Source organism: Nipponia nippon, unplaced genomic scaffold (genome assembly GCF_047370975.1).
Source record: "Nipponia nippon isolate SJK-2023a ecotype South Korea unplaced genomic scaffold, ASM4737097v1 scaffold_5, whole genome shotgun sequence".
NCBI classification, from domain to species: domain Eukaryota; kingdom Metazoa; phylum Chordata; class Aves; order Pelecaniformes; family Threskiornithidae; genus Nipponia; species Nipponia nippon.
Window position 1 is genome coordinate 62,260,785 of NW_028262369.1, and position 25,456 is coordinate 62,286,240.

The window sequence follows — 25,456 nt, forward strand, 5'->3', positions numbered from 1 at the left end:
TAATTTGCTAGAAATGAAAGTTGCCAATTAAAATCAGTCTGTTTATGTTGCTTTGGGGAGCTGAGGGGGAGAGAGAGAGAGAAAGGAAAAGCCAAATAATTCATTAAGTGATCTATATTGTGCCAGTACAGTTGGCAATTATAATTATCCTAATAAGACTTTCCTGCTTATATAAGCCCTTCCATTCAGGGATCTCAAACCACTTTGCAACCATTAATGATGTTAGCTTCATAACATTCCTGACCTCGTTTACAGGGGAGGGAATTCAGGAAAAGAGAGAAAACAACACCATTTTCTGTAACAGATAGCTTTCATTTTGTAACTGCCTGTAAAGTTTTTTTATACCTGAAACTAAATCACACTTAAAAATCAGGGTCAGTTCTGAGCTCTTGAGCCAGTAGCAGTCCTTGACTCATAGTATGAGTGCAAAAAAACCACAACCCAAAAAGGCTAGTGAGAATCGTGTGAGCAGGGAAGGCCTATCTGCAAACCTTCTGCGAAGAGTCTTGGATCACTGAAATTTATCACCCTGGAAATGCGGCAGCCTCAAGGAGAGAGCTTCTGCCTTGGGTCCTCAAACAAAACCATCCCTCCCCCTACCTCAAACAGTACTCACATGTGGGTGAGCATTATCAGTGTCCACTTCTCCAAATCCACAGCTCTTGGTTTTGGCTCCTTCTCTGAAAGGAAAAAATGAAATAGAAGCAACATGAAATCCTGGGAAAAGAAAAGAAAAACCAAACTGGAACAAATAGTTGAACACATTGCATTTATGCCCCTAGGAGAAAGCAGGACTTGAGCAGCAGACACCATGGATTTCTCAAGAACCAATTGTGTCAAACCAACATAATTTCTTCCTGTGAGAGGGTGATAGGTTTTGTAGGTAGAAGAACAGCAGCAGATGTCATATATCCTGACTTAAGACATTGTTTTTTATAGCAGTTCCATAGCTGAATTAAGGGAGCATGGGGGTTTCACATCGCAGGTAGAATGCAAAAGTGGTTGGAAAGCAGTACTTGGAAAGCAGTTATCAATGTTTCAGCTTCAAAATAGCAGTATGGACCCGTGTGTTCCACAGGGAGCTGCCCTGGGTCTAGGACTATTCAATACTTCCACTAATGATCTGGATGATAAAACAGAGAGCACGCTTATTAAGTCTGCAGATGATGCCAATCAAGGAAGAGCAACATATCCTGTGGAGAACAGACCTGGAATTGAAAATTATTTAACAAATGAGAGCTCTAGCCCCAACCACCAGAACACTCTTTGACAGGACTGAGGGCTCATTTTGCCTCTGAGGTACATGAAACAATCTTCCTGCTCTCTTCAGCAGGGAGAAGGCCTTGGTGAAGCACCACATTTGGGCTCTGCATTTCTAGAAAATCAAATGCCATCTGGGAAGAGTTTAGACTAGAGCACTGAACAGGGTCAGAGGTACAGAAAACAAAATTTATGTGGAAGGGACTGCAAGAATTTCAATAGTTTACCCTAAAAGGGGAGAACTGAGACAGGACCCAGTAACAGTCTTCAGCTATGGCAAAAATTCTGTTTACTACTTCTGTGATGGATGGGATAAAGCCTTTCAGAGGAGGGTTCAGAATGGACAAGAAAGGCTCTTGCATTAGACTAACACAACTACCCATTCCCTGCTGGGGTCTCTGGAGAGACCTTCTCTCCATGGACTATACAGGGCACCTAGTGAGATTACCCTTATTAAAAGCTAAAGTTGACCTTTAGCAATAATTCTCCTGTGTTATATCTGTAAGCTCATTTGGGCCTGCTGGAGGGTTGATGTTGGAGGAAAAAGGCCAGCAGGCTTCTGAAGTAGGTTGGGACCAGCCAAGGTTCAAAACGAAGGGAGAACTGCAGCTCCCATATGGGACCTGAAAGGAGAATCCAGGCAATAAAGAGCAGGGGGGTGGAGTCACTTGTTCTATGTCAGAACTGTTGTTTTAGTTAAAACCAACTGCCAGGCACGTCACAGAAAGCTGGGCACCAGTTGAGACAGGGACACAAAGACAACATGAACAGCAAAACAAGCTGCCCAGTCAGTCTGGAAAGCCCCAGGAGCAGAGATGCTACCATCCAGCACTACAAACTGCTGCACTCATTTCTGCTGTGGCACAGGAGAAACTGAGGCAGGGCATGGCTTAGCCCTTCCATCACCATTAATCTGAGGTCTCTAAAGAGTCTACAAAAATGTGTTTAAATTGGCAGCCCAAATTTTAGAGTTTAACAGAAGTAGTACATTACTTTTAAGGCTGGAAGGAGCTTGTTGGGGTTCCAAAAACTTTTCTGCTGCAAAAAGAAAATAATTTTATCATTCCAGACCACTCATGAATCTGCTAGAAAGAAGACCGATCCCACAAATTCTCCTTTGTGTGGCTCTTCTCCACCCAGTAATATTCCTCTAGAAATGAAATTAACTTTCTTGCTCACATGATTGAAATTCCCTTCACAACCAGATAGCCAAATAATGTTAATACTAATTTTAATTCTGAAAAGCATACAAAAAAGGGGAAATTTTCTCATTATTAATGGAAGAAAAAACCTATTTAGCATATCTAAATGAAAAGTGTAAGATCTATAACCCATACAATAGCAATTGTGAAAAAGCTGCAAGATGGAATTATTCTCCCAGGGCTTTTATCAAGGTAGTTATCATAAGTTAAATGTGAAATCCACCCAGAAATCACTCAGAGAATTCAGTATTCATGTACTTCTCTACTGTAAATAATCCCCCATGCAACAGTAAAAGTTCTCTGTTTATGACTCCATAATTTAAGTTGTGTCAGCAATTAGCACTCGAAGTTATAGCACTGTGCTACATTTTTTAAGAGTTAGAGGAAGTTGTGTATTGCAGGCAGCCAGAGTGCTGCCTGATTTGCCAGTGAGGCTGGAATAGAGGACAGCACAGAAAGAGAGTGGTAGTGCTGGCCTCCTGGACTGACAGACACCTGGGGAAGGGGGTGTGGACCACTTGCACTCACCCTTAGCGCTTCCTCAGCTGCAAGAGGTTCTTACTGACCTCAAACGAAATAAAGGCATGAAGCTGCTTCCCACATGGAAAACACTGCTGTACACTTTAGGAGAATTAATATAAAGACTTCCCTGTGCAAGTTTAAAAGCAGCAAATTCTGTCCCACAGTAACACCTTTGTTAGAGGGAGATGGGCAGCATCAGGCATTTTATTCTTTCTGTTTCAAAAGTTTTCCTAATTAGGTATTACAATGTGTTTTTCATTGTGGAGAAGCCGTTTTAATTACTCCTGACATTCACTGGGGGGAATTACTGCTACGCAGACAGCAGATGGGCATTCTCCTGCCTCATACCCATGACAGGAGAAAAACAATGTGCCAGGTTGCTAAAAACACATTGTGGTATTTATCACCTGGTCTTCTACAAATAAGTCATGGCCTACATAATGTCCAGTGAACTCCAGAGTAGAAAATAACCTCCTCCTCCTATTCAGCTCTTGCAACACTGGCTTACGCTCATGGTAAATCAGTATCTTCAGGAGGCAACATTCAGCATGAGAGGGGACAGGAGCATTCTCCTGGAGAAACTGCCTGCTCATAGCTTGGATGAGTGTACTCTTCACTGGGTAGAAAACCGTCTGGATGGCCGGGCCCAAAGAGTTGCAGTAAATGGAGTTAAATCCAGTTGGCAGCCAGTCACAAGTGGTGTTCCCCAGGGCTCAGTATTGGAGCCAGTTCTCTTCAATATCTTTATCAACGATCTGGATGAGGGAATCGACTGCACCCTCAGTAAGTTTGCAGACGAAACCAAGTTGGGTGGGAGTGTTGATCTGCTGGAGGGCAGGAAGACTCCACAGAGGGATCTGAACAGGCTGGATCGATGGGCCGAGGCCAATTGTATGAGGTTCAACAAGGCTCAGTGCCGGGTCCTGCACTCGGGTCACAACAACCCCATGCAACGCCACAGGCTTGGGGAGGAGTGGCTGGAGAGCTGCCTGGCAGAAAAGGACCTGGGGGTGGTGGTTGACAGCTGGCTGACTATGAGCTGGCAGTGTGCCCAGGTGGCCAAGAAGGCCAATGGCATCCTGGCTTGCATCAGGAATAGTGTGGCCAGCAGGACCAGGGAGGTGATAGTGCCCCTGTACTCAGCACTGGTGAAGCTGCATCTCAAATACTGCATTCAGTTTTGGGCCCCTCACTACAAGAAGGACATTGAGGTGCTGGAGCGTGTCCAAAGAAGGGCAACGAAGCTGGTGAAGGGTCTAGAGCACAAGTCTTATGAGGAGCGGCTGAGGGAGCTGGGGTTGTTTAGTCTGGAGGAGACTGAGGGGAGACCTTATTGCCCTCTACAACCACCTGAAAGGGGGTTGGTCTCTTCTCTCAAGTAGCAAGCAATAAGACAAGAGGAAATGTCCTTAAGTTGCGCCAGGGGAGGTTTAGGTTGGATATTAGGAAAAACTTCTTCACTGAAAGGGTAGTCAGGCACTGGAACAGGCTGCCCAGGGAAGTGGTTGAATTGTCATCCCTAGAGGCATTTAAAAGACACGTAGCTGTGGTGCTTAGGGACATGGTTTAGTGGTGGACTTGGCCGTGCTAGGTCAAGGGTTGGACTTGATGATCTTAAGGGTCTTTTCCAACCTTAATGATTCTGTGATTCTAAATCTTCATTCATTCCCTGCCTGTCTCTGCTTCTTACTCATAGAAATTTTGCTACGCTCCTTGACTCTGATTCTGTGCAGGGAACATGCTGGGGAATACGGTGAACAACTAGATATGATCTAAAACTTGTCTGACCCCTCCATGTCCAGTACTAAGCTATATTTCCTAAGAGATGAATTTTGAAGGCGATACATTTTTGTGTGCCCAAATTTTAATCTATCTGGCCATTTTAAAATCACAGAAATGGAGAAAAAGCACTTTAAAAATGGTACTTTGGAAATCATACGAAAGGTAAGCCTCCACAAAGACAAGGTCAAGCCTTCTCTCAATAGAGCCAGAGGTGAAACTCAGTAAATAAGAATATCTGAATCGTAACAGACTTGAGCACTAACTGCAAAGGTGATACCATGTACAGGGACCATCCTTCAAAGTTTGTTAGTTGCATTAGTAGACAATACAACATGAGTGTAGTAGAAGAGATGCACTGATACCCTTGGACAGGTTTGCAGGGTGCTGGCAATGCAGAACACCTGTAAGATTCAGCTTTGCTCTATGGAACAGACTGAAGCTGTTTCAATCATTTAATGCCATAAATTTACCAAAAAAAAACAGAAGAGTGGAAAATGGAAGAGAGTGTGTTGGACAGATAACACGTCTATTATTTACTTCTAAAAGGTTCAGAAGTCTGACACCAGAAGTCTGCATTAAATAAATGTGTTTCTTTCCATATTCATTAACACAATTGCTATTTTCATCACACTAATGATACGAATTCATTACTACTGCACAGTGTCTGTATATATTCTCATGAACTGATTTTATGCATTGTTATTTGTAACAAAATTAGCAATAACAGGCAAATGAAATCCCAGAACTTGTTAGGATAACCCTGTTTGAAGTAGACCCTGATATCCTTTAAACATATTCTCAGATGCAGGGAGTCTAAACTCCATCTCCAACCATGTCTGTGATTGTCATTAATTACACACTTCTGCAGGACTGGAAGTGGCTCAAGCCAACAGGAACAAGGGTTCAGGTGGAAGCTAGCCAGGTAAATATGGGATGCATAGTCTATTTAAACCTGTTTAGCCTATTGTCTTGGGAAACATAAACTTTGGTAAGAAAGCCACAACTGAAACCTAAAAGCTTAAGCAAATCTCGCTGGTCTCTAACCAAACACCCAGGGAGAACATTTCCGTTATCAGCAATTCCTTAACCTAGCACACAAAGACATAAAAAGATCCAGTGGCCAGGGGATAAGGCCACATAAATTCAGGCCACATTAAGCATTATTTTCTTTTAATAGTGGGGAGTAATTAACCACTGAAACAATTGGCCTATGGACTTGGTATAAGCACCTGATGTCTTTAAAACTAGGCAGGACATCTGCCTTTTAAAACCTCTGTGGTAACTCAAAAAAAGGTTATCAGCTTATCACAGGAATGAGCACAGGACAAAACTCTATGGGCTGTTTCATTCTTGAGGTCAGTCTAAAACCATGGGGGCACCATTGCTATGAGCTGTAATGTATGAGACTATGTGAAGTCCTTTGGTTCTCCTGCAACTGGTCCTCCTCTAGCAAAAAAACCTTTCTTATGCTAGAAAAGGGCTTGAGCAAAAGCGAATTAGGTGCAAAGGAGTGAATATTTATTTAAAAGGTCTCAGATTTTCTGAAGAAACACAAACCATCCCCATTGCATATTCACATCTGTTTTTACAAACCACAAGGCCAGATCCTTAGCTAAAATAAATCAGTGGAGTTCCACTGAAGTAAGTGGAGTCTGATCACTTGTCATGAGATGAAAAATCTGAGTCCCTTATCACAGACACCTATATATTTCCCAGTGTTCCCACATTACTCACTTAAATCTCCCCTTGATTTCCATCTAAGACTAATTGCTGTGAACAGAAATCTCTGCATCTTAAGTGCTGTGTTCTGGATTTTCTCTAGTATTTCCTTGATACTTCTGTTTATCCAAATTTTGTCATGTGCACACCTTGTTTTCTTCATGTTTTGTCAGTGCTTAAAGGGAATAATCAAGCCTAGAGCTAATCAGCAAATAAATAGACTTAGTGAGGTTATGGCGACAGGACAAACAGGATTAGCACTTCAGGAGAACAGAATGAATACAGATGGGCAATCAACGGGCAGGTTTCACTATTAAGCCCAGAGTGCCATGTTAAGCAGGGACAGAGGAGCTCTTAATGCTTTTGTTTCTAACCAGAGATCTTGAGGAAAATACAACACTGCATAGTGGAAACTGAATATTTATAAATATTCATACAACAAGTGAATTCAATAGGAATGATGATAATATTGTTTTAAGATTTTATTCCCCTTTGCTAAAGGTCTGTAACCATAGGCTAAAACACACATAACTGTAATGTGTGCAATGTGCAATGCATACACTGCATGCAATCATAGAATAATCCAAGTGGGAAGGGGCCTCTGGAGGTCTCTAGTCCATCCCCTGCTCAGAGCAGGGCTAACTTCAAACCTGGATCTGATTGCTCAGCACCTTTCCCACTCAAATTCTCAAAACCTGCAACAATGGAAATTGTGCCAAACTGGGACAACCAGGACCAAACTTTCCACCCAACAAGAACTGCTCTTGTTGCACCCTCTGCCTGCTGCCTCTTGTCCTGTCTCTGTGCACCATGGCCGTGGCCATGCTCTTTGAGAAGTGTGTCCGAAAGCCATGCATTACCTTCTTCAACTGCCACTCACAAAACCAATACAGAGCTTGCCACTTCCATGTGGGAATGCGTAGGTTGGGACAGGCTCAATAATAGAAAGAAAATCCTTTCTTGTGCTAGAAAAGGGCTTGAGCAAAAGCAAATTAGGTGCAAAGGAGTGAATTGTTAACTCTTCCCTCAAAAAGAGGATTCATTTCACTACAGGGAAGGAGTGAGGTTGTTCACCCAAAGGATTCAACAGAATTTTTTTGTTACATGCCAGACATTTGGACTGATGCAGAGATATTTTGTCATTCCACAGTGTCAGCACAGGGAAGAGGGACTCTCTAGTGCCATGTCTTCACCCAGTGCCAGAGAGGTGACTCCCTTGGCAAACATGCTCTCTCCTTTAATTTCACAATTGATCCAGGGATGTGAAAAAACACTGTATGGGAAGAAAACCTGAGGCACTGAAGGACTCTTTGAACTAATGGAAAAAGGCAGAACAACAATCTGGAGTTTGAAACAGCAATTTCAAACCGCAAATAGACACATCTTTAGAAGTTATGTATTTACTATAAGGAACAACTGATGTAAGCACTGGTCTTTCTATTTTTTAATGTTATCCAATTAATAACCATCATCTTGCAAAACACATGGTAGCACAACACCGAGCACATTACAGAGCCACAGCCTTCCTATAGCCTGACTGGTTTTTAATTACAGAGAAAGGCTTCACTCTACTTCTACCCAGATGTTCTCCAAGTTGACAACCTCACTGGCAGTAGGACAAATATTCTTACATCTGCAGATTTCCATGCAGAAACCAAAACAATTAGTCAAAATGTTACAAAATGAGTGCATTTCTTCACACTTCACAGGAAAGAGAGGGAAGGAGAAAGAGAGAAAATAAGCACTTCTGGTGCACTAAGTGATCATTTATCATTGTTCCCTAGTAGCCTTTGTGAACGCAATTGCTCTACTGAACTTGGCACATTGCCTGTAACATTTGAGGACTTTGCTGCCTTAGCAAAGTGTCTCTCCTGAATTCATTCCATTCACAGGTTGTTGCCGAACAAAGGAGACTGTCCTTTTTTATTTTTGTCATCTAAGGAAGCTCAGAGGATAATAGGTGCAGAGCCTCTGGCCTTTGAAAAAAGCTTTTGTAAATAATTTCCACCCTCCACTTTGGAAATACCACAGTTGCAACACATTTTGATACTGATGTAAAGGTATTTGCATCTAGTTTTTAAATTAAAAAAAAAAAAAATTGCTTGGGTTATTGTCTTTGCTTGATGTCCTAATAAAACCTGAAATCTTAATGCATGGACTGGTGCTGACATCACCATGTCAAGGCATGGCTAACAGCATTACTGGAGTCCAAGGCTTTCATCATGCTAAGGAGAAAAAAATCCCAGACTTGCTTTCCCTTCTCCACTACATACGTAATTGAAGACATAGTATTCAGGGACAATACACTCAAATCTGCGTGCTTGATCTGCTTCTGCTTCCCCCGTGCTGCCGGCTACCGCAAGTAACCCAACATACTTATTACCCCTATTATTCTTTTAAAGCTCAATTCATCTATATCACAAGAACCACGTGGAGAAAGGCTTCAACTGTACCTCCCTTTCCTGCATGGCAAAAAGGGCTTGACCATGTTTCACCTTGGAGAAACCGCATTCCCTACACGGCCACTCCTGAGGACAGAGCAGCTCCTCTGCACTGATGGCAAAACAGCCTTCCCTCCTGTCACCCCGCTGTATATAGACGTTTTTTTAGTTTCCCAGCTGTTCTCTGGGAGACAGCTTCTCATCAGAGGGAAACGGTACTGAGAAAAGATGGCTGGTTTATTGTTCAAAGAGCTCTGCAAACACAGCCCTAATTCTCAGCTGGCATGAACCATTGTGATTGAAGTGAAGAGAACCGCCGTTATTTACATCAGCTAGGCTCTAGGCCACCAATATCTGAATTCCCCTCTATTATCCAAAGCTGCCTAGACCCAGAGAGAAGAAAAATATTATTATTCTCAGTATGCATCAAAATTATTTATTTTCCTAGCGCATTCTCCTCTCTCCCCTGGGAAGTAGTTGAGTATTTAAACTTCACTGAAAGCAGCAGAGGCGGCCTGTGCTTGGTTGCTGGCTCTCCAGGACAAGCCACTTTCCCTCTCTGCAGACCAGATTCTTCCCTCGTGAAATAGGGATGCTCCTGGCACCATGAAGCCACACTGAAGCTTCCCGTTGAAAAGGCTGAAGTAACCCCAGGCATCATTACTGCTGCTGTTTCTACCAATAACATTTCCAGTCCACTGCATCCTGCCCATTCTTTGGCTGCTGTGTTCAACCTGGCAGATGGATTCATCAGGTCAGACACATCTGGAGAACGGTACAAGCTACGGAATGTCTCTTATATACACAAAGCTAAAAAGAGAATGGAATCTACTGCATTTATTTTAAAATATTTTAAGCTTATTCCTAGACACTGAAGAGAAGTACTCCCTTCAGGTTTAAATTAATGAGAGGAGTCAGTACTAGCTGAAATAAGATCAAGAAATGTAGGAAAGCCTTTGATGTTGCAAAATAGACTAACTATTGCTGTTTAGCTAAGTATTTGGTAAATTACACTTCATAAGAAAGTATGTGCTTTAGTCAAGGCTACTTTGCATAGGCAGATGGGTTTTGTTTCATTTTGCTTAGCCTTTGTTTTTCAAAACTTTTGCTAGCTTTCTTTTTATTTTAATTGTTTGTAGGGAAGTTAGTGAGAGCCATTTGGAGAAAGGTGCTTTAAAAGAATCTCAGTAAGGGAATGAAAAAGGTTTTTTCTTTCTTCTTACACTTTTAAGCCATACTTTGGCAGAAGAACATGAGGCATTCATGGTGCTGTTCTGGAGTCAGAAGAATGCAGGTAAAACACAATCCTCTGCATACCACCAAAATACTGGATATCCAAGTCAGCTGTGACAATATTTCCACAGGACTGTGATAGGTGTACGAAGAACTGTTCTGGTCACAAATGAAGACCATATACTGGTCTTTTAAAAGAGAAAATTTATCCCCATCTTTGTACTATGCTCCAGAGGTCATACATCTGGATTCAGAGAGTAAAATGAAATACATCCTAGACATAGACCCCTGAGGCTGCTATTTTACTGTGGGCCAAAACTAAACAGATTCAAGAAGAGCGACTGAGATGAAGAAGAGGAGCTTGCCCATATAACTGCTGGGCACTAAGGTGCCTCCAGGCTTGGCTAAGGAGCCACTCAAATGTCCGCTGATTTCAGTCGCACTTTGCATTAAACCCATATAAAAGACTGGCTTGTTTTGGAGGTCACCTTAAAATAAGACAGAAAACACTGCATTTGAAAATGGTGTCCATTGTCACTATGGTAATTTTAATCCGATCACCTGGTGTGCAGTTAGCACTTCTTTCAGCTCTCTGCTAACCCAATGCGATAGATAGCTCAACTCCAAAATACAAACAGTATGACAAGTTTTCAAAATTGTCTAAATATATAGCTAGCCCACCGGCTGTTTATTGCAGCATGTCAAGTTTCATCTCTCCATGAGACAGAATTTCCCCTCTCAAAAAGGAAAAACAGAACACTAATACTTTAACAAAAGAAAAAAAACACACACACAAAATGAAAGATAAATATCCTTTCCCAGCACTTTTTGTTACAGCTAAGGTACCTGTGTAGCTCAGATGCAGGGATTTGGGGAAATGGCTTGTGAAGACAGGGGCTTTGGCACAGGAGGGCATGGGGAATATTTCTCCTCTGGACCTCCAGCTGCCAGTCAGCCTGCTGTGCAGACTGACTTCATGAGGGAGCAGATCAGGGGATTTATCTGATTGAACATCACCCTCTTCTCCCACCCCAGCAAGGCAGGCGCACCACCGTGCAAGGGGCAGTCTGCGCCCAGAGCACCTGGAGACCCAGTTATTGCCTTCGAGCAGAATGAGCGTCAGGATCCAACACCCAGTTGCCTCAAGACAGGATTTTTCATGACCTCATGACCCTTCTTCATATCCTTCTCCAAATTCCTTCAGTGGGAAGCATGCACACCTCCAAGGCAGACAGGTAATATTGACTCCAGTGCCAATCCCAGTTATACTGATAAAAAAACAGGAACCGTGCTGAAGTTTTGCTGGAACTGCAGCTTTCCTGCATGCAAATTAAGAGTTCATCTCCCAAGTGGAGAGGCATGTCAAGAGCCATGTAGGAGATGGACGTTTACAAGGCCTTAAAGCCCAGGGGGTGGGTCCCACCTGAGATCTTTTTGGCTATTTTGCGAGCTCCAAGCTGGATACAAATTTGAGAATACCTATATAAAATATATATGTATATTAAAATACATCTGTCTATCTGTAAACACCTGTAAACTTCTGGCTGTATTTTGTATTATCAATAATTCAGATTAGTAACACCTCATTGCCTTCTTAAGTTCAGCCACATGCCTGTGCCCACCATGTCTTAGGCTTCAACATCCAGCTTGTGTAGGCAAGAACGAGCTTTCAGCCCGTTTCAACCTTCCTTCCCAGCGCCTCCCTGCCTGCCTCATTTCCACCCCAAACCGCTAGAAGGCACAATACCCCAAAGAATAACCTCAGACCAGCAGCTCAACCCGCAGGATGCAAGACCACCCAAGGGGGCTTGAGTGTGTGCAATGTGCAGAAGAGTGGCTGATCTCTCACGCTGAACCACGGGAGTTTAGCATGTCATGACTTTTCATGTCATGAGCTTGCAAAGGAGCTGCATGGGAAAGATTTCTTCCACTCCTTCCTTCTCAAGATACTTGCTAAAATACTGTCTAAAACACATCAAAGGACACAACTGACTGGATTGGGCACCAAATTCACGAATACAGTATAGCACATTTGTGACCACACCCTGACATAAGGATCGACATCAGGAGAAGATCAGCAGCATTTCAACGTCCATATCACTGCCCGTGTACAAAAAGATTAAGGAAACCTGTCTTCAGTCAGCGATAAAATTAATCTCCAGAGTAGCAATGAACTATATTCTCTTTAACCTTAATGCAGTCAGCTACACAAAGAATGTTTTCCACTATATATGCATTGTCCAAATATTCCTGCTCTCTATCTTTCCCTTGTGGATGACACTTTTTCCCCCTAAATTAATTAGCTTTCATTGGATAAAACAATATTTCTCTCAACAAGAAAAAAAGAGCTAAAAATGTATACTGTGCAGAAAATACAGTACAAACATATTGAATAGCCTAAAGATAATGATTGGTCCAGAGACTGTGGTCATTTGAAAGCCCTGAAATGTAATTTTGAAAATTGCTTTACCGAGTTAATAAAAAGAGAACCACTGAAAAAACACAAAGATACGTATTTGTTAAGTTCTTTTCTCTATTTTTCCCAATTGCTGAAGGTCAGAGCTATGTCTTATTTGCCAATAAAAGATTTTCTAGGACTCTTCAGGTACACATCACAGAGCAGTTACCCAAATGATCATAGCCAAATGAGACATCTCTGAAATAGACTGGCTGTACGTATAACTAATACATTTAGTATTATATGTAAGTATTAGCTTCCAGTAATTCAAAAAACATCTAAAAGAGTTCTCCATCCAGAAGTAAAAAATATTTACCCCTCTGCAAAGACAGGCTAAGATGGTATATGCTGAAACAGGATATGGAGCGTCTAATAAAACAGAGCCTCATCTACGCCTGTCCTGAAGAAGACACAGAGCAAAAAGACAAACTAGATGCAGGGTAGGGAACAACACAGGGGTGAAGTGTCCCCAGGTGCCCTGCACTGGGGACAATGGACAGCTTTGCTCAGGGAAGGCTCCCCTTGGATTTTACCAGCCCACATTGCAGCCAGCAGGGCTGCTGGGTCATTGCCCTCCAGGCTTATCTTTTGCCCCCAAAAGCACTTCTCTTGTAAGAGCTTTCCACTCAGAAAAGCACAAGGTGCTTTCCAGATCTGTGGAGAATGTAAAAGCATAAATGTCTTGTCTTCCATCATTGTTCCAGCCCTTCATAGCCTTAAAGGAGGGACTTCATTTCACACAGGTATGATTTTACAAAACCCTGGCCAGTCTCAAAAGCAAAATAACACCAATCAATATTAACCAAAATAACATCCAACCTCTACAGAAAACCAGCTGCATAAGCTACGTAAAATCACAGATGCATTTGTCTACCTTGCTGATGTGTTTGTTGGAACAGTCCTTGCAAATTCCCATTAAAATGCATAAAAATAGAGGAAGGAAACGTTGTTGTATTAAAGACTGCAGATGTATTCGACACTTTTTGTAATACCTAAGTGATCTACACAGTAGGGCTATCTCTAACAGGAATTTCCCAGTGTAATATCAAAGGAGGCAGAATTCCTAGTTTGCACTGGGGCGAGAAGCACACTTCAGGACAGACTGTGTGTTTCCCTCTGGCACCGAGGGTCTGACTCTGCCTGGCACAATCATTGCCAGTCTCCAGACGGAGCACATTACCTTCTGCACAACCTAGGAAGTCTCATGCAGAAGGAAGCAGAAATGCAGGTCCTTTGGCTTGCGATTTCCTACTGTGGAGAATCAAGAGCCTCCACGGCACATAGTGTCACCATCCTTTGCCCTGGCAGCAGAGAGCCCTGAGCCAGGCAGATCCCAGCCCCATGCTTTGGCAGCAGCATGATGCCACCGAGGGCTCTTTCAGACACAGCCTATATGTTCGACATATTTTGTCTCTTAACTCCTTACTCAGATGTTCCCCCCGGAAATATTTTTGCAATGCTATTTGACCCTTGCCAGCCAGTGTAGTATAGCATTTTTGGCAGGATGTTGCTGGCAGGCTAGTCCACTGCCTAGCTCCATCCTGAAGAGCTTCTCTGACCTTCAAGGGATGATGAGGACTGTGCTGGTAGCTTTCCAACTCAGACTGTATGTTTCTGGGCAGGCCACATGCCTGTACCGCACTGCACAGAGCTGCCAATCTCATACACACCACATCTGTCTCTGCTATTTTCTGTCTCTGAGGGATTTATTCCTCCCCTTCACTGGTACAGCAGCCCCTCTGAATGAGTCTGTATATGCTTTAATTTACGCAAAACTCAATCATCAACTTGGCTCTGGGGAGTCTTTTCCAAAGGGGAAACTGTTGTCATTTCCTTCAGAAACAGGGCATAACATTACCTTTACAACATTTTTTTGAAATGAGAAGCTGTAGTGGTACCGAGCTCCAGCAGCTCCCATTAAAAATGACTACCATTTGTAAGAGCTCCAGATGCCACAGGCTTTGTCCCCAGATCACCCTGCCCATCTTTACTGTAGTTCTTGCAACCTCCCCAGGCTGACAAATCTGCTGCTGCTCAGTTACTGCTATTTTTTTATGATCTCAATTCACTCCAGCACATCTTGATGCTACTCTACTGTAATCACGGGGGTTAGGACAGGGTTAAACTCAGTTTTTTTGCTGGATTTGTTTATTGACGTACTTTTTGAAATCTACTGCCAATGTGGAAGTTTTACTACCTCTAAGCTTTTAAGCATAGTTGTGATGGTGACACAGCTTCCAAGGTCTCACAGAGTCCCTGCATAAATGCGATAGCATTTACTGAGCCACACTGCCCATGTTAATAACCCAAGATCCAATTAATAATCTAATAAGAGTCCTAATAACAAACAACTCCTGTGTCCAGCCATGCCATGACCCTAACACATCTTTCCATTTTCTGGCCTTCACCTCTGGTACAAGCCAGAGCATCTTCTTAGTAATTCTTGATAACATCATCTCCATCCACAAAATTTTTGGATGCTATGTGCTCCTGCTTGGCTTCAGCACTCTGCCAAGGTTGACAGGGCACACAAGAGCTCACCTGCTTGTATGTCACTTTAGGCCTCCTCGATAGCAGTGCAACCCCCTCCAGCCAGTTTTAAGAAAGACACAGGGCAAACACATTCAATCTGACCCATGTCTCATTTAGAGATTATGACTTGGCATTCTGGGCAGAAGAGGTCATTCTCTGGACCAGTGTTTCTCAGTCTCCATATGCCTGGGCTGTCCAGCCTACAGAAATTCCAGAAAGTCTCAAGCACAATGCCTTTCCCTAGAAACATAGCAGCCTGTTTTAACTTTCGCTTTTTCTCTCAAAAGTAATCTGCCTCATTTAGACAGACGGTCCAGCAAACTGCAGTGCAATCATGAGACTTGCGCAAAAGCTCTGCATTCCCTTAATCCTGTTCTGCTATGAAATATCCCCAAATCCTCAAGCATATATTCAAGATAATTTTTGGGGAGGAGCTTTCTTCCAAATTCCCTACCCAATAAAGCAGTAGAAAAACAGAGTTTTGTTTTCTTCTTTCTAGAACCTTAATCTTACACTAATTCTAAACCTGAGTAGCTGATATTTACTTCAAACTAAATAAATGTTGTTTACCATGTGAACCATGGTCCTTATCATAACTTGGTGGAACATTTAACAATCAATAGGAAAATGAAGTCCTCCCTGCTCCCTTTCTGCAACTCTAATGCTAATCATAAACCCAGTGTAAAAGGTACTGCTCACAGAGCTGAATCAAAACTACTTGTTCCTTCCAATATGATTCTTCATCCCAGACCTATGTCTTTCCTTAATATTTGCTTTTCAAAATGTTACAGGTTAATGCATGTAACCTAAATTCAGAGGAAAACAGCACTCAGGTAACCATTGTGTGCAAAAAGTAAAGAACATGGTCTCATTCAAAATTGTCCCTGCTGTGGGCCAAACAAAGTTTCAGTGGAAAACCATTCTCCTAATTGCTTCTTTTCTGAAACCTGATCTCTATCGCGAACTTTGACCAAAATGTACCGGCATGAATAGTATTTATATAAAAAATAAAGAGTATATATCCAATTCTATAAAGCATTTTTCCACATTCTAACATCAGGGTAAAGAAAACAGAAGAAAAATGTACTCTTGATGACATTGCCTATCTGACGTGTACGAAAGTTAATGAAAGCAATCCAGAGTCTATACTGATACTAATACAAAGCCATACACTCCTGCAGACATGTTCCCCTTTTCTAAATCTATAGACCATGACAGAATTTGAGAGCACCTGCTACACTTAGAGCTCCCTTTCTAAGACCATAAATTTAACGCTAGCAAAACAAATAAACAAAACCCACACCAGCTTTTGTCCCACCAGAACCATAAAACCTTTCCCATACCCATCCCTAAGCTGACAGCAGGCCTTTCTCTCCTCTCCTCTCTCTAACTAACAGGACAATTCAGCATTTGCTCCTAGAAATCCTCTTGCTCCAAACCCAGCAGAATCAGAAGAAAACTGCTCTCCTGACTGTTTCCTTTGGAAACCCCTGCCCTACATCAACAGAGCTCATATAAATCCCACTCCTCTACCCAGCTCCCTGGGCACTGCAGAAGCCATGGAGGATCACCCTCCTGAGGGCTTTCTTCCAGAAAGCCATATCTAGCTGTCCCTGCGATCAAGGGCAGGGCAGAAAACCATAAGCAGTCCATGCATTGAAACTAATCTGAGGCTGCTTGCTCCTACCAAACACCATTCTTCCTACTAATCCCAAGGGCCATAAAATAATCAGTAGGAAACTGCACACCTCATTGCTTTCTTCCTAAATCCCTGGCAAAAAACACATCCAGGTAAGGACTGTCTACACAAAAAAAATTATATAAATGCATTTGCTTCTACAAGGACTGTTCTTCCTCTAAACAGTACCATGCATGGACGAAAACTACTCTGCACACCACTTTCTTTTAAAAACCTTGTTTCTAATTACCTAGAAAACCATATCCACAATAGTAATATCTGTATCTAAACCAATGGAAAATGATTTGATCTTATTTGGCTATAAAAGAATACTTAGAAAACAATCTTATTTGCTTTCATTCTAACCACAACCCCAGGAAAAACTATACATGGGTTGGCAGTGCCTCTACAAAAACATACAAGAAGTCATTCACTTCCATAAGCTGTTGTTTCTCATGCTATCTTTATAGCCAGTAAACTCATAATCAGAAACACTCCCTCCCTGTGTTTGCCTTTCTGGAGGAGTAACTCTACACTTCACCCTTACCTTCAACTATACCATGATAACCAATCTCTGAATCAATAGCAAGAAAAAATTTCCAGAAAAACAGTCCTTCTCATTGCAATTCTGAAGACTAAATGCATACTTATAAATATATATTTATATATGTTTGAAATATATGGGTTTTATATATATATATATATATATATATGTATAATTCCATATAGAGATACATACAGACATATATACATATATGGAAAAAAAGTCCTCCTTTCTTGCAGAAATCCTATCCCTAACCCTTAACACCAGGTAAACGAAGCCTAAGTGAACAGTGTTGTATGAGTATTTACTTCATGTAAAGCCATTTTCTCTCACAAATGACATTTCCCAGCTTAGCTTTTAGGGTCACAAAAAAATATTGAAAATTTTTTGTCCAATTACTTTCTTTCAAAAACCCTAGCCTTACCATGACACATGGGAAACTGGTGTCTGCTGTAACCCTAGAAAAAGCCCGTGTCTCCTCATTGCTCTGTGTGCCACGGCATATTCAGAAGAAAACTACTGCATTCATTCCTCCCCTTCTGAAATCCTGAATTTACCATGCTTAATCTGAAGTATCTTGATGATCTATTTTCCATTGCAACACTAATCTTGAAAGGTTTCCTCTTACACAGATTCAGCCTTATTTTAGGTTACTGGACCTGGGGGGGGGGGGAGCGAAGTGGGAAGTTTTCTGAAATCCAGCTTGAACAGAGAGTAAACTATGCCAGCCAAGTGCTACTCCACCAAAACTGTCCCAAAGCTACTCCTTTAAATCCTTCCCCCAATATTCTTCCTTCTTTCTTATGTCCTGGCAGTGAGTAAGATGAAACACCTATTAACACTGCCTTGTATTTTTAAAACTTCAAAATTAATATAATTACAGTTTTTGCTGGTATGTTAAACACGAGCCAACCATCTAATCTGACACCTGCCCAGTGCAATTTGGCTCAGAGATACCTGATAAAAACTGGAAACTCACACCCAGTATTTGCCATTAGGAGGAGACAGATAACAGGCCCTCCCAAGAAAGCGCATGTACATGCACCTGAGAAATTCTAAACAGTCAGAAGTTATTAGAGGTTTTGTAAGTGCTAGAAATACTGTTTCTGTTTGAAGAGGCCTTTCTTTGATTTACATATTGTATGTGAGATTAAGAAAAATTAGTTTCCCGCATTGGTTTTAAGGCCTTTGTGAATATAAAAACATGGGAATTTGCATTGCACGTAAGTAATTTATGTTATTCAAATTTCCTGGCAACTCCTAAAAATGGCTTTAATAATAAAAATTTTTTATTTGCTTGGGGTTCTTTTCTCTTCTCCAGTGAGGGCTGAAAGGCCCTGAGAGATCTCATTCTCTGTTCTCTTCCTCCCAATTAATTAGATTTAAAAAAAAAAAAGAAAAAAAAAAACAAAAAAACCCAAACCCTAACTCTTAACAAAATTATTCTGTTTTCTTCAGGACTACAATCTGGTTGCAATCGCTCTTGCATGCTCTGTGAATCAGATGTCAAGTGTATGTTTGAGGAACTGGTTTGCATATGCACATTAATTTTCAAAGGTAATAGGTTCCTATCCTACCCTGGCAAATCTTGTTTGCCAGTCTCAGGTAGGAGCAAGTCTTATGCTAAAAGCTTGAAAATATTTTCCCAGACTAGCAAAGAAAACAGGTGAGAGTTCCCATATAGCTGAATAAGAGCCTATTTTACTATGAGTCTGTCTTTTGTCTGGATTTTTGAAGTCTAAGGAGAAAAGGGCTCCATCCTGAGCTTTTCTCATAGTTCACAACTCCTGGATGGCTATGAGGAGTGGTCCACTGCAACTTCTTTTTAGTAGTGGGGAACAGTTCTACACTCTTTCTCCTTTATCCAGCTGTTTATATTCATTATGCTTGTAGGAATACTATGTTTTGAGGCTTTTGATCCCTTGGGAAACATTGAAACAGAACAACTTCAAAAGTTATTGGAGAAAGAATAACAGACTGTCCCATCCAGAAAGACATTTTATATGAGAAGCCAGGCTAAAAGATAACGAAGAGATTTGGTATGGATTCATATAAAACTTGAAAGCAGAGTTAAGAGAGTCTGACTTCAAGACCCTCCCTGAATCCTTAGGAAATCTGGATCTTGATGTTCAAAGTTGGGCCCGGTGTCATAACAGAAAGCACCAAACCATGGATCTTACCAATCACAAAGGTGGGGAAGTCAAATTTACATTTGGGACCTCTTCACTGTTTAGGAAGAGGTTGTTTTTCTTTTTTTGTATGCTCCTTCACTGAAGCTTGATGGAAACTGGACACAAAACGGTTACACTTAACTGTAGACCAAGCAAAAAGATGAGCCAGTGTATTGACTACACAGTCAATTAATATATGAATATTAAATGTGTTTTCCCTCTTTAGCCCTCTTATTTTCACATGGGTTTTGCCAAGGGGCATTGTATATTGGATATTCAGATACATTTCAATTCCATAATGGTTTTGCAGTTGAAGTCATGCATAAAAGGATGGAAAACGTAGCACGCTTTACTGAAATAAGACCCTGTGAGCATTGAGGAGTTATTTTTAATATTCCTGACACATGAAGCCTATGCTACAAGGCATTTATGTAACTCTTCTTTGTTTAGTACCACCTCCATCAGAAGATAAGTATTTGCAGCTCTCTGAAAGCAGCTTTCTTGCAAAAGCATAAGCTACCTTGAACACATTATGAAATCTGTAAAAACTTTCCAGGTGTTTAAAGAAAAAATCAAGTGATCTGACCTCATTTGAAATTAAAGAAATAGCTCAGTGTAAATTATTTCTTTTTATCAGAATTTTATTCCTTCAGCTCCTCGTCAATAAGTTGCTTGGCTTTCATTACAGCTGCCTATGCTGGCATGTTACTATCTGAGATGGGTAGACCTTGTTAAACAGACAGTATGGCTCATTTTATTTTTCCTTATATTAGCAGGTAGACAGAAATAATTTCTTTAACTTAGTCAACGCAACATAACAAGTACTAAGCAGGTTTATTTGGGGGGGGGGGATGTGTAACATAAAAAGACTTCATCTGAGACGGGGAGCCTGCTTGTTTGGTGCTGTGTACCACAGATCTTAGGAGTGGCCAGTACTGGTGAACTCGTAGTCTGTTGAGTTTCTGGGGAGCATAAAACCAGCCTGGGATGGGCTGTGCAAAACTGTATTGCAGATACCACATTAATACTCATACCCAGGTTCAATTTGATAAATTGAACATTTAACATTTAAAGTTATGATGCAATCTGGTAGCCTTTCACTGTCCATCACCCTCTATATATAAGGCAAAGGCAGGAATCCCCACATACCTGTTTTATAGATGGGGAAATGAGACATAAAAACATTTCATCCAAGAGAAGTGAAGCACTTTGGGCAGCACGTACTTATCTACTACTTTCAAGCTCTTTACGAGGGCTGGTTTTCCACCTGCTGAAATCAACAGCAATTTACACCAAATACCTCATGACATTAGTTTATGTATGAACTATTGCCACAGGAGGTGCTCAGCGCTACCCCAGCTCTGCTCTTATGACAGTTGATGGACTTTTGCCGCTGACAGCAATCACCTCTGCTGACTCCTTTGGAAATTTTGCTTTGGAAATTCTCCTTGTCAGGCAATGACAGATAAAGCCTCCCCTGGCTGATGGTCTCCAGATCAGATTATCACAGAGGGAATTTCACAATCACACTAGATTCGAATTTTTTTTCTCCTTATTCTGGCTAAGAATCCAATTTTCTTTTATATGAAAAAATATTGCCAGCATATCTTTCTCATCTAAGCTGAAGGTAACTACACTTAGATTGGCTTTGCTAGAAGCCCTTCTCCTAAATGCAGTGCTCTTTGCAATGAACTTTGCAGCTTCTTTCTAAGTTGCAGAATGCCCTCCATTTTCACTGGCTTGTTGTGATTAGACCTTAATACTGCTGACTGATTTCCTCTGTGATTTTTTTTCCATGCCAGTCAATAAGGTGGCAATTTTAATAACACAGTTCTTGGATGTAATGTTATTCACAGGTCTGCATCAACTTCTATGGTTGCACTCTTGAAATTACCCACTTCAGCTATACCTATTAATTTCCCATGAAGTTGAAGAGTTCTCCATATGTTATACCCCTAACGTGGAGCCATGTCACATTGCTTTCCTAAGCAGCTTCTACTCCAGTTCATCTCAAAATTCAAACAAAATGTTTCTTGAAATGTATTTTACTTTTCAGCTATTTCATGTTGGGGATATGGGAAGGCAGTGTTCCCCATTTTTTTAGAGGTGGTGTTCACTTGCAAGTAGAGTCAGGCTTACTTATGAGACTCAGGCAGTACAAGGAAATCTTTTCATGAGACTGATCTGAATTTTGATTCTTTAATAAAAGCTGGAACAGGAGACAAAATTGGTTTGATTTGATTTACAGTCTCTGAACCATGCTGCAAATGTAGCCCTCCTTTTCTGCTCTCAAACCAGTTCCAATTTATTCCTGTGTGTTACTTATGCAGATACATTTACTGAATAGTTTATCAAATGATTTTCAGACTGGGCTTGCTGCTTGGAGTTATTTTACATAAATTGGTCACCAACTACGGGTTTATTAACCTGTTTAGTATACATGCTGCAAGGAGGAAGATCACCTAAAACACAGTATTATTTCTGCTCCATCAGGGCCTCACAGAAGACATTGTACTGTCAGAAGGGCAAACACTGAAAGGTAATTCTTAATAATAATCAAGGAGTCATAGCAGAGTTTGTGAAACTTGCCTCAGTTACCCATGCACAGTAGATTTTATATTATGAGATAAGGGAGAAGACTGAAATCAAAATCAGGAGTAACAGTGCTAGGCACGGTAAAGGAGCAGCCCATTCCTCTGAGTAACTCAGCATCTCAATTTGCAAAATGCTGGACATGAAGATGTGGACATGTAGGACAACTTGATTTCTGAAGGTGGGCCTGGAGTACCAGGGGAGGCCAAGACCCTCTCACAGCATCTTCCACGGCTGAACCCACAGTCGTGGTGGCTTGGCAGTAAAGCACTGCTAAAATCCAAAAGGCGAATGGCACCAAGCCAGCCCGGGGATCAAGATTGGGCAGAGGCCACTTTACAGGACACTTTCAATCCCAAGACAGTCCATAGAGAGCTCCTGAGAGGAAAAGCACTATCCTTCTGAAAGCTGTTAATCTAAGGACACTATTTTAATTACTCAAATTGTAAGAAATATAGAAGGCAAAATACTACAAAGGTGACTCTAAAAATATCGGCTTATGACTCTGAAATATACAGTAAGGAACATTACCATAATAAGCTCTGAGGAGATACAATGAAAACTATTACAGCTCCAGGAAAGACACATAAAGATGAGCATAACAATTACCTGCCTGGCAGAGAAAAAGGAAGAAAGGTACATAATTTAGAGTACTGCTGTTACTGGCTTTAAGACAGATATATAATGAAGAGTATTGCAGTTACCTAGTTCTGGCAGAGATATAATGGCAATCATTAGTTATCTAGCTGTAAGGAGGACATGTAATGTGTAGTATTATTGTTACCTGTCCCTAAAAGAGAGCAAGAAAGAGGGGGAGAGAGAGATGATGAGAAACCTGGACTGTTACCTGGCTCTGGAAGGCAGAAATTATGGAAAGATTTGCTGCTGCCCATAGCTGTGCTTTATGGCTACTAATTCATGGAGGGAAAGGCAGGGGAGAATGAAAAGCGGTCTGAGTTATACTGTGGTTATCTGGTACAAGGCCAGATTTTCAGCTGGTCACAGCTGATAAAACTTGCTCGTGTTTGCTGCAGCTATGCCGACTTTGAGTTTGTGGAGAAGGAGAGGATAGGGGAGATGCGGGCTGCCCCGTGAGACACAAGCACCACAGACCTCCTAGAGCCAATACAGGCTATGCAAGATGTCCTAGGGTGACTGATCCCCTCACAGACCCCGACTTGGCTCCCCAGCCGTAGCAACCTCCAAGCAGGCATCATTTCTCCATGCACTCCCAGGAGCAGGCAGAAAGCCCTGAGCAAGAGCAAAGGTCAAGAGAAAGGGATGGCAAAAAAGAGAGGCTGTAAAGGATGGAAACATGGCTTTTGAGAACTCTGGGACACAGGATGTAGAGATGCAGTATATTTACACTTCTGCAGAGAAAAAGATGCTTGGAGCTTTCTGTAGCCTTCAGTGTCTGTCCCTTCCCTGGATGAATGATGTCTGGTATCCACCCTACCTTCAGACCAAAGCAACAACTGAAAAAATAAAAAAAAAAACCAACAACTTTTTTTTTAGATCTGGGGGCAGAAGAGAGTAATAGCATACTGAAAAAAAGGTGGGTCAGTTAACCAAGACTGCAGGAATGAGGGAAAACTAGGAACTTTGTCTTAAGAAATAATCATGGCACAGATGCTACGTGGCCTACCTCTCCAATTTCTACAGCACTCCTACGCATTGTCCTCACACTCAGGCTTCAGATTTCTTTTCCTAGGGTATAATACTGACAGGGTTTGAGACAAAGTCCAGTGAAGTCTGTTTCATTTTAGCTCACTCAGTTTTCAATCAGATCCCTGTTTAAATTCTAGGTCAAGGAACGCAGGAGAAACTCCGATGTGATTCAAATTAATCCTTTTATTCCTGTTTTGACCACTATTTGCTATCCATCAGGTGGAAAGACATGAAGTTCAGCTGAAACAATTGAATCCTGTGGTGCTTAATTTGTAATATTCCAAGAAGAAAGACACTCCAGAAACCCTACTGTTCTTCAAAAACTGCACGGCTGCTCTATCAAACCACTTCTACGACATCTGACTTGCTCGGGAGGCAGAGGGAGAGAAACGTGGGCAAAGAAAGAAAAGCAAGGAAGAGAACACTGAATGGGAAGGGAGCACTTGTCTATTTAACCTGCATTCAGAATAATTCCACCCCTTCCTCTGATAGCACACCATTCAAACTCACATCCTCCAAATCAGCAAAATAAACCACACATCACCCTGAGACTTGGAGGCAGAAGCTGTCAGCCTACAAACATCCTCCAGCAGTGCCACTGCCCTCTCCTCCAGCAGTGTTGCTGCCCTCTCCTCCAGCAATACCCCTTCTCAGCATTTACACTGTGCATTAATAAATGGTGCCATTATCACCAGGGTGTGACTATCCATTAACACAGCAAAGACCAGAGCCTTAAATTTGATCCCAGTGTATTCATATGCGTACATGTGGTCTTTGAACCTTCCATGCTGGAAGAGGCACCTCTGTTCTTTCCTCTGAGGGGGAAGAACAGGCACAAATTAGGACCATGTGTTGCTTCTGTACCTCCAACATGCACACATTTCAGTGAGCAGGGGGGAAAGCTCCTCGTGGTGAGAGCCATTTGCTTCTCTTTGAGGAGGACAGCTGGATGCAAGAAATCAGCTTAATTTGTAAATTACCTCTATTTTCACTCAAAAGTCTGGAAGTAAAAAGGTTCAGTAATTTTTCTTTTAATACATTTTTCTGTGAGTCCTAATATTGACCTGAACTAGAAAGGATGACTTGCTGGAACAGGCTCTGCTCTTCAGGCACTGCCCCATGTGAAGTCTCTGACCACAACCTCACTTGGGGACATTTTGAGAGTTAGAGACCTTGAGACATGCAGATCCACAAACACCCATCTTGGACACTGAATTCCTGTCCTTAATGCTATTTTACACTCTTTACCAGGCAAAAGTACAGAGCCTCTGGCTTAAACCATATCTAAGGCTGCTTCCCTCACCCATATTTTGTGGGACCCCCGTTGTTATTACCAGCACTTTGGGGGTGTTAAAGCAGATCTAAGTAACTACAAAGGGTATTTTACTCTCCTGGGTTGATGTAAACAGACCTTAGAGTCCGGGTTGATGTAAACAGACCTTAGAGTCAGTGGAGAAGCAACTTCAATAAAGCTTTTCACTTCGTGCAAGCAAACTGTCAGGATCCAGCCATCATTTATTAATAAAAAATAAATATATAGGGTAAATATCTACTTTGATTATTACATGAAAAGGTACAATACGCAGAACTGAACTTCATCTGATTCCTTCTGGGAATACCATGCTGTTCTTTCACTGACTGTTTTGCCTAACTC

General features: G+C 41.6%; 1 protein-coding gene across 1 annotated transcript in view; it reads right to left on the minus strand.

Moving 5' to 3' along the window:
- Positions 1-601: 601 nt before the first annotated feature.
- The window catches only part of LOC148052284 (uncharacterized), a 111,409-nt gene continuing 86,554 nt past the window's right edge, over positions 602-25,456 (minus strand). The window contains exon 6 of the mRNA XM_087731488.1: positions 602-680. Within this exon, the coding sequence (XP_087587614.1) occupies positions 602-680 (79 nt within the window). The remainder of the gene's footprint in view (positions 681-25,456) is intronic.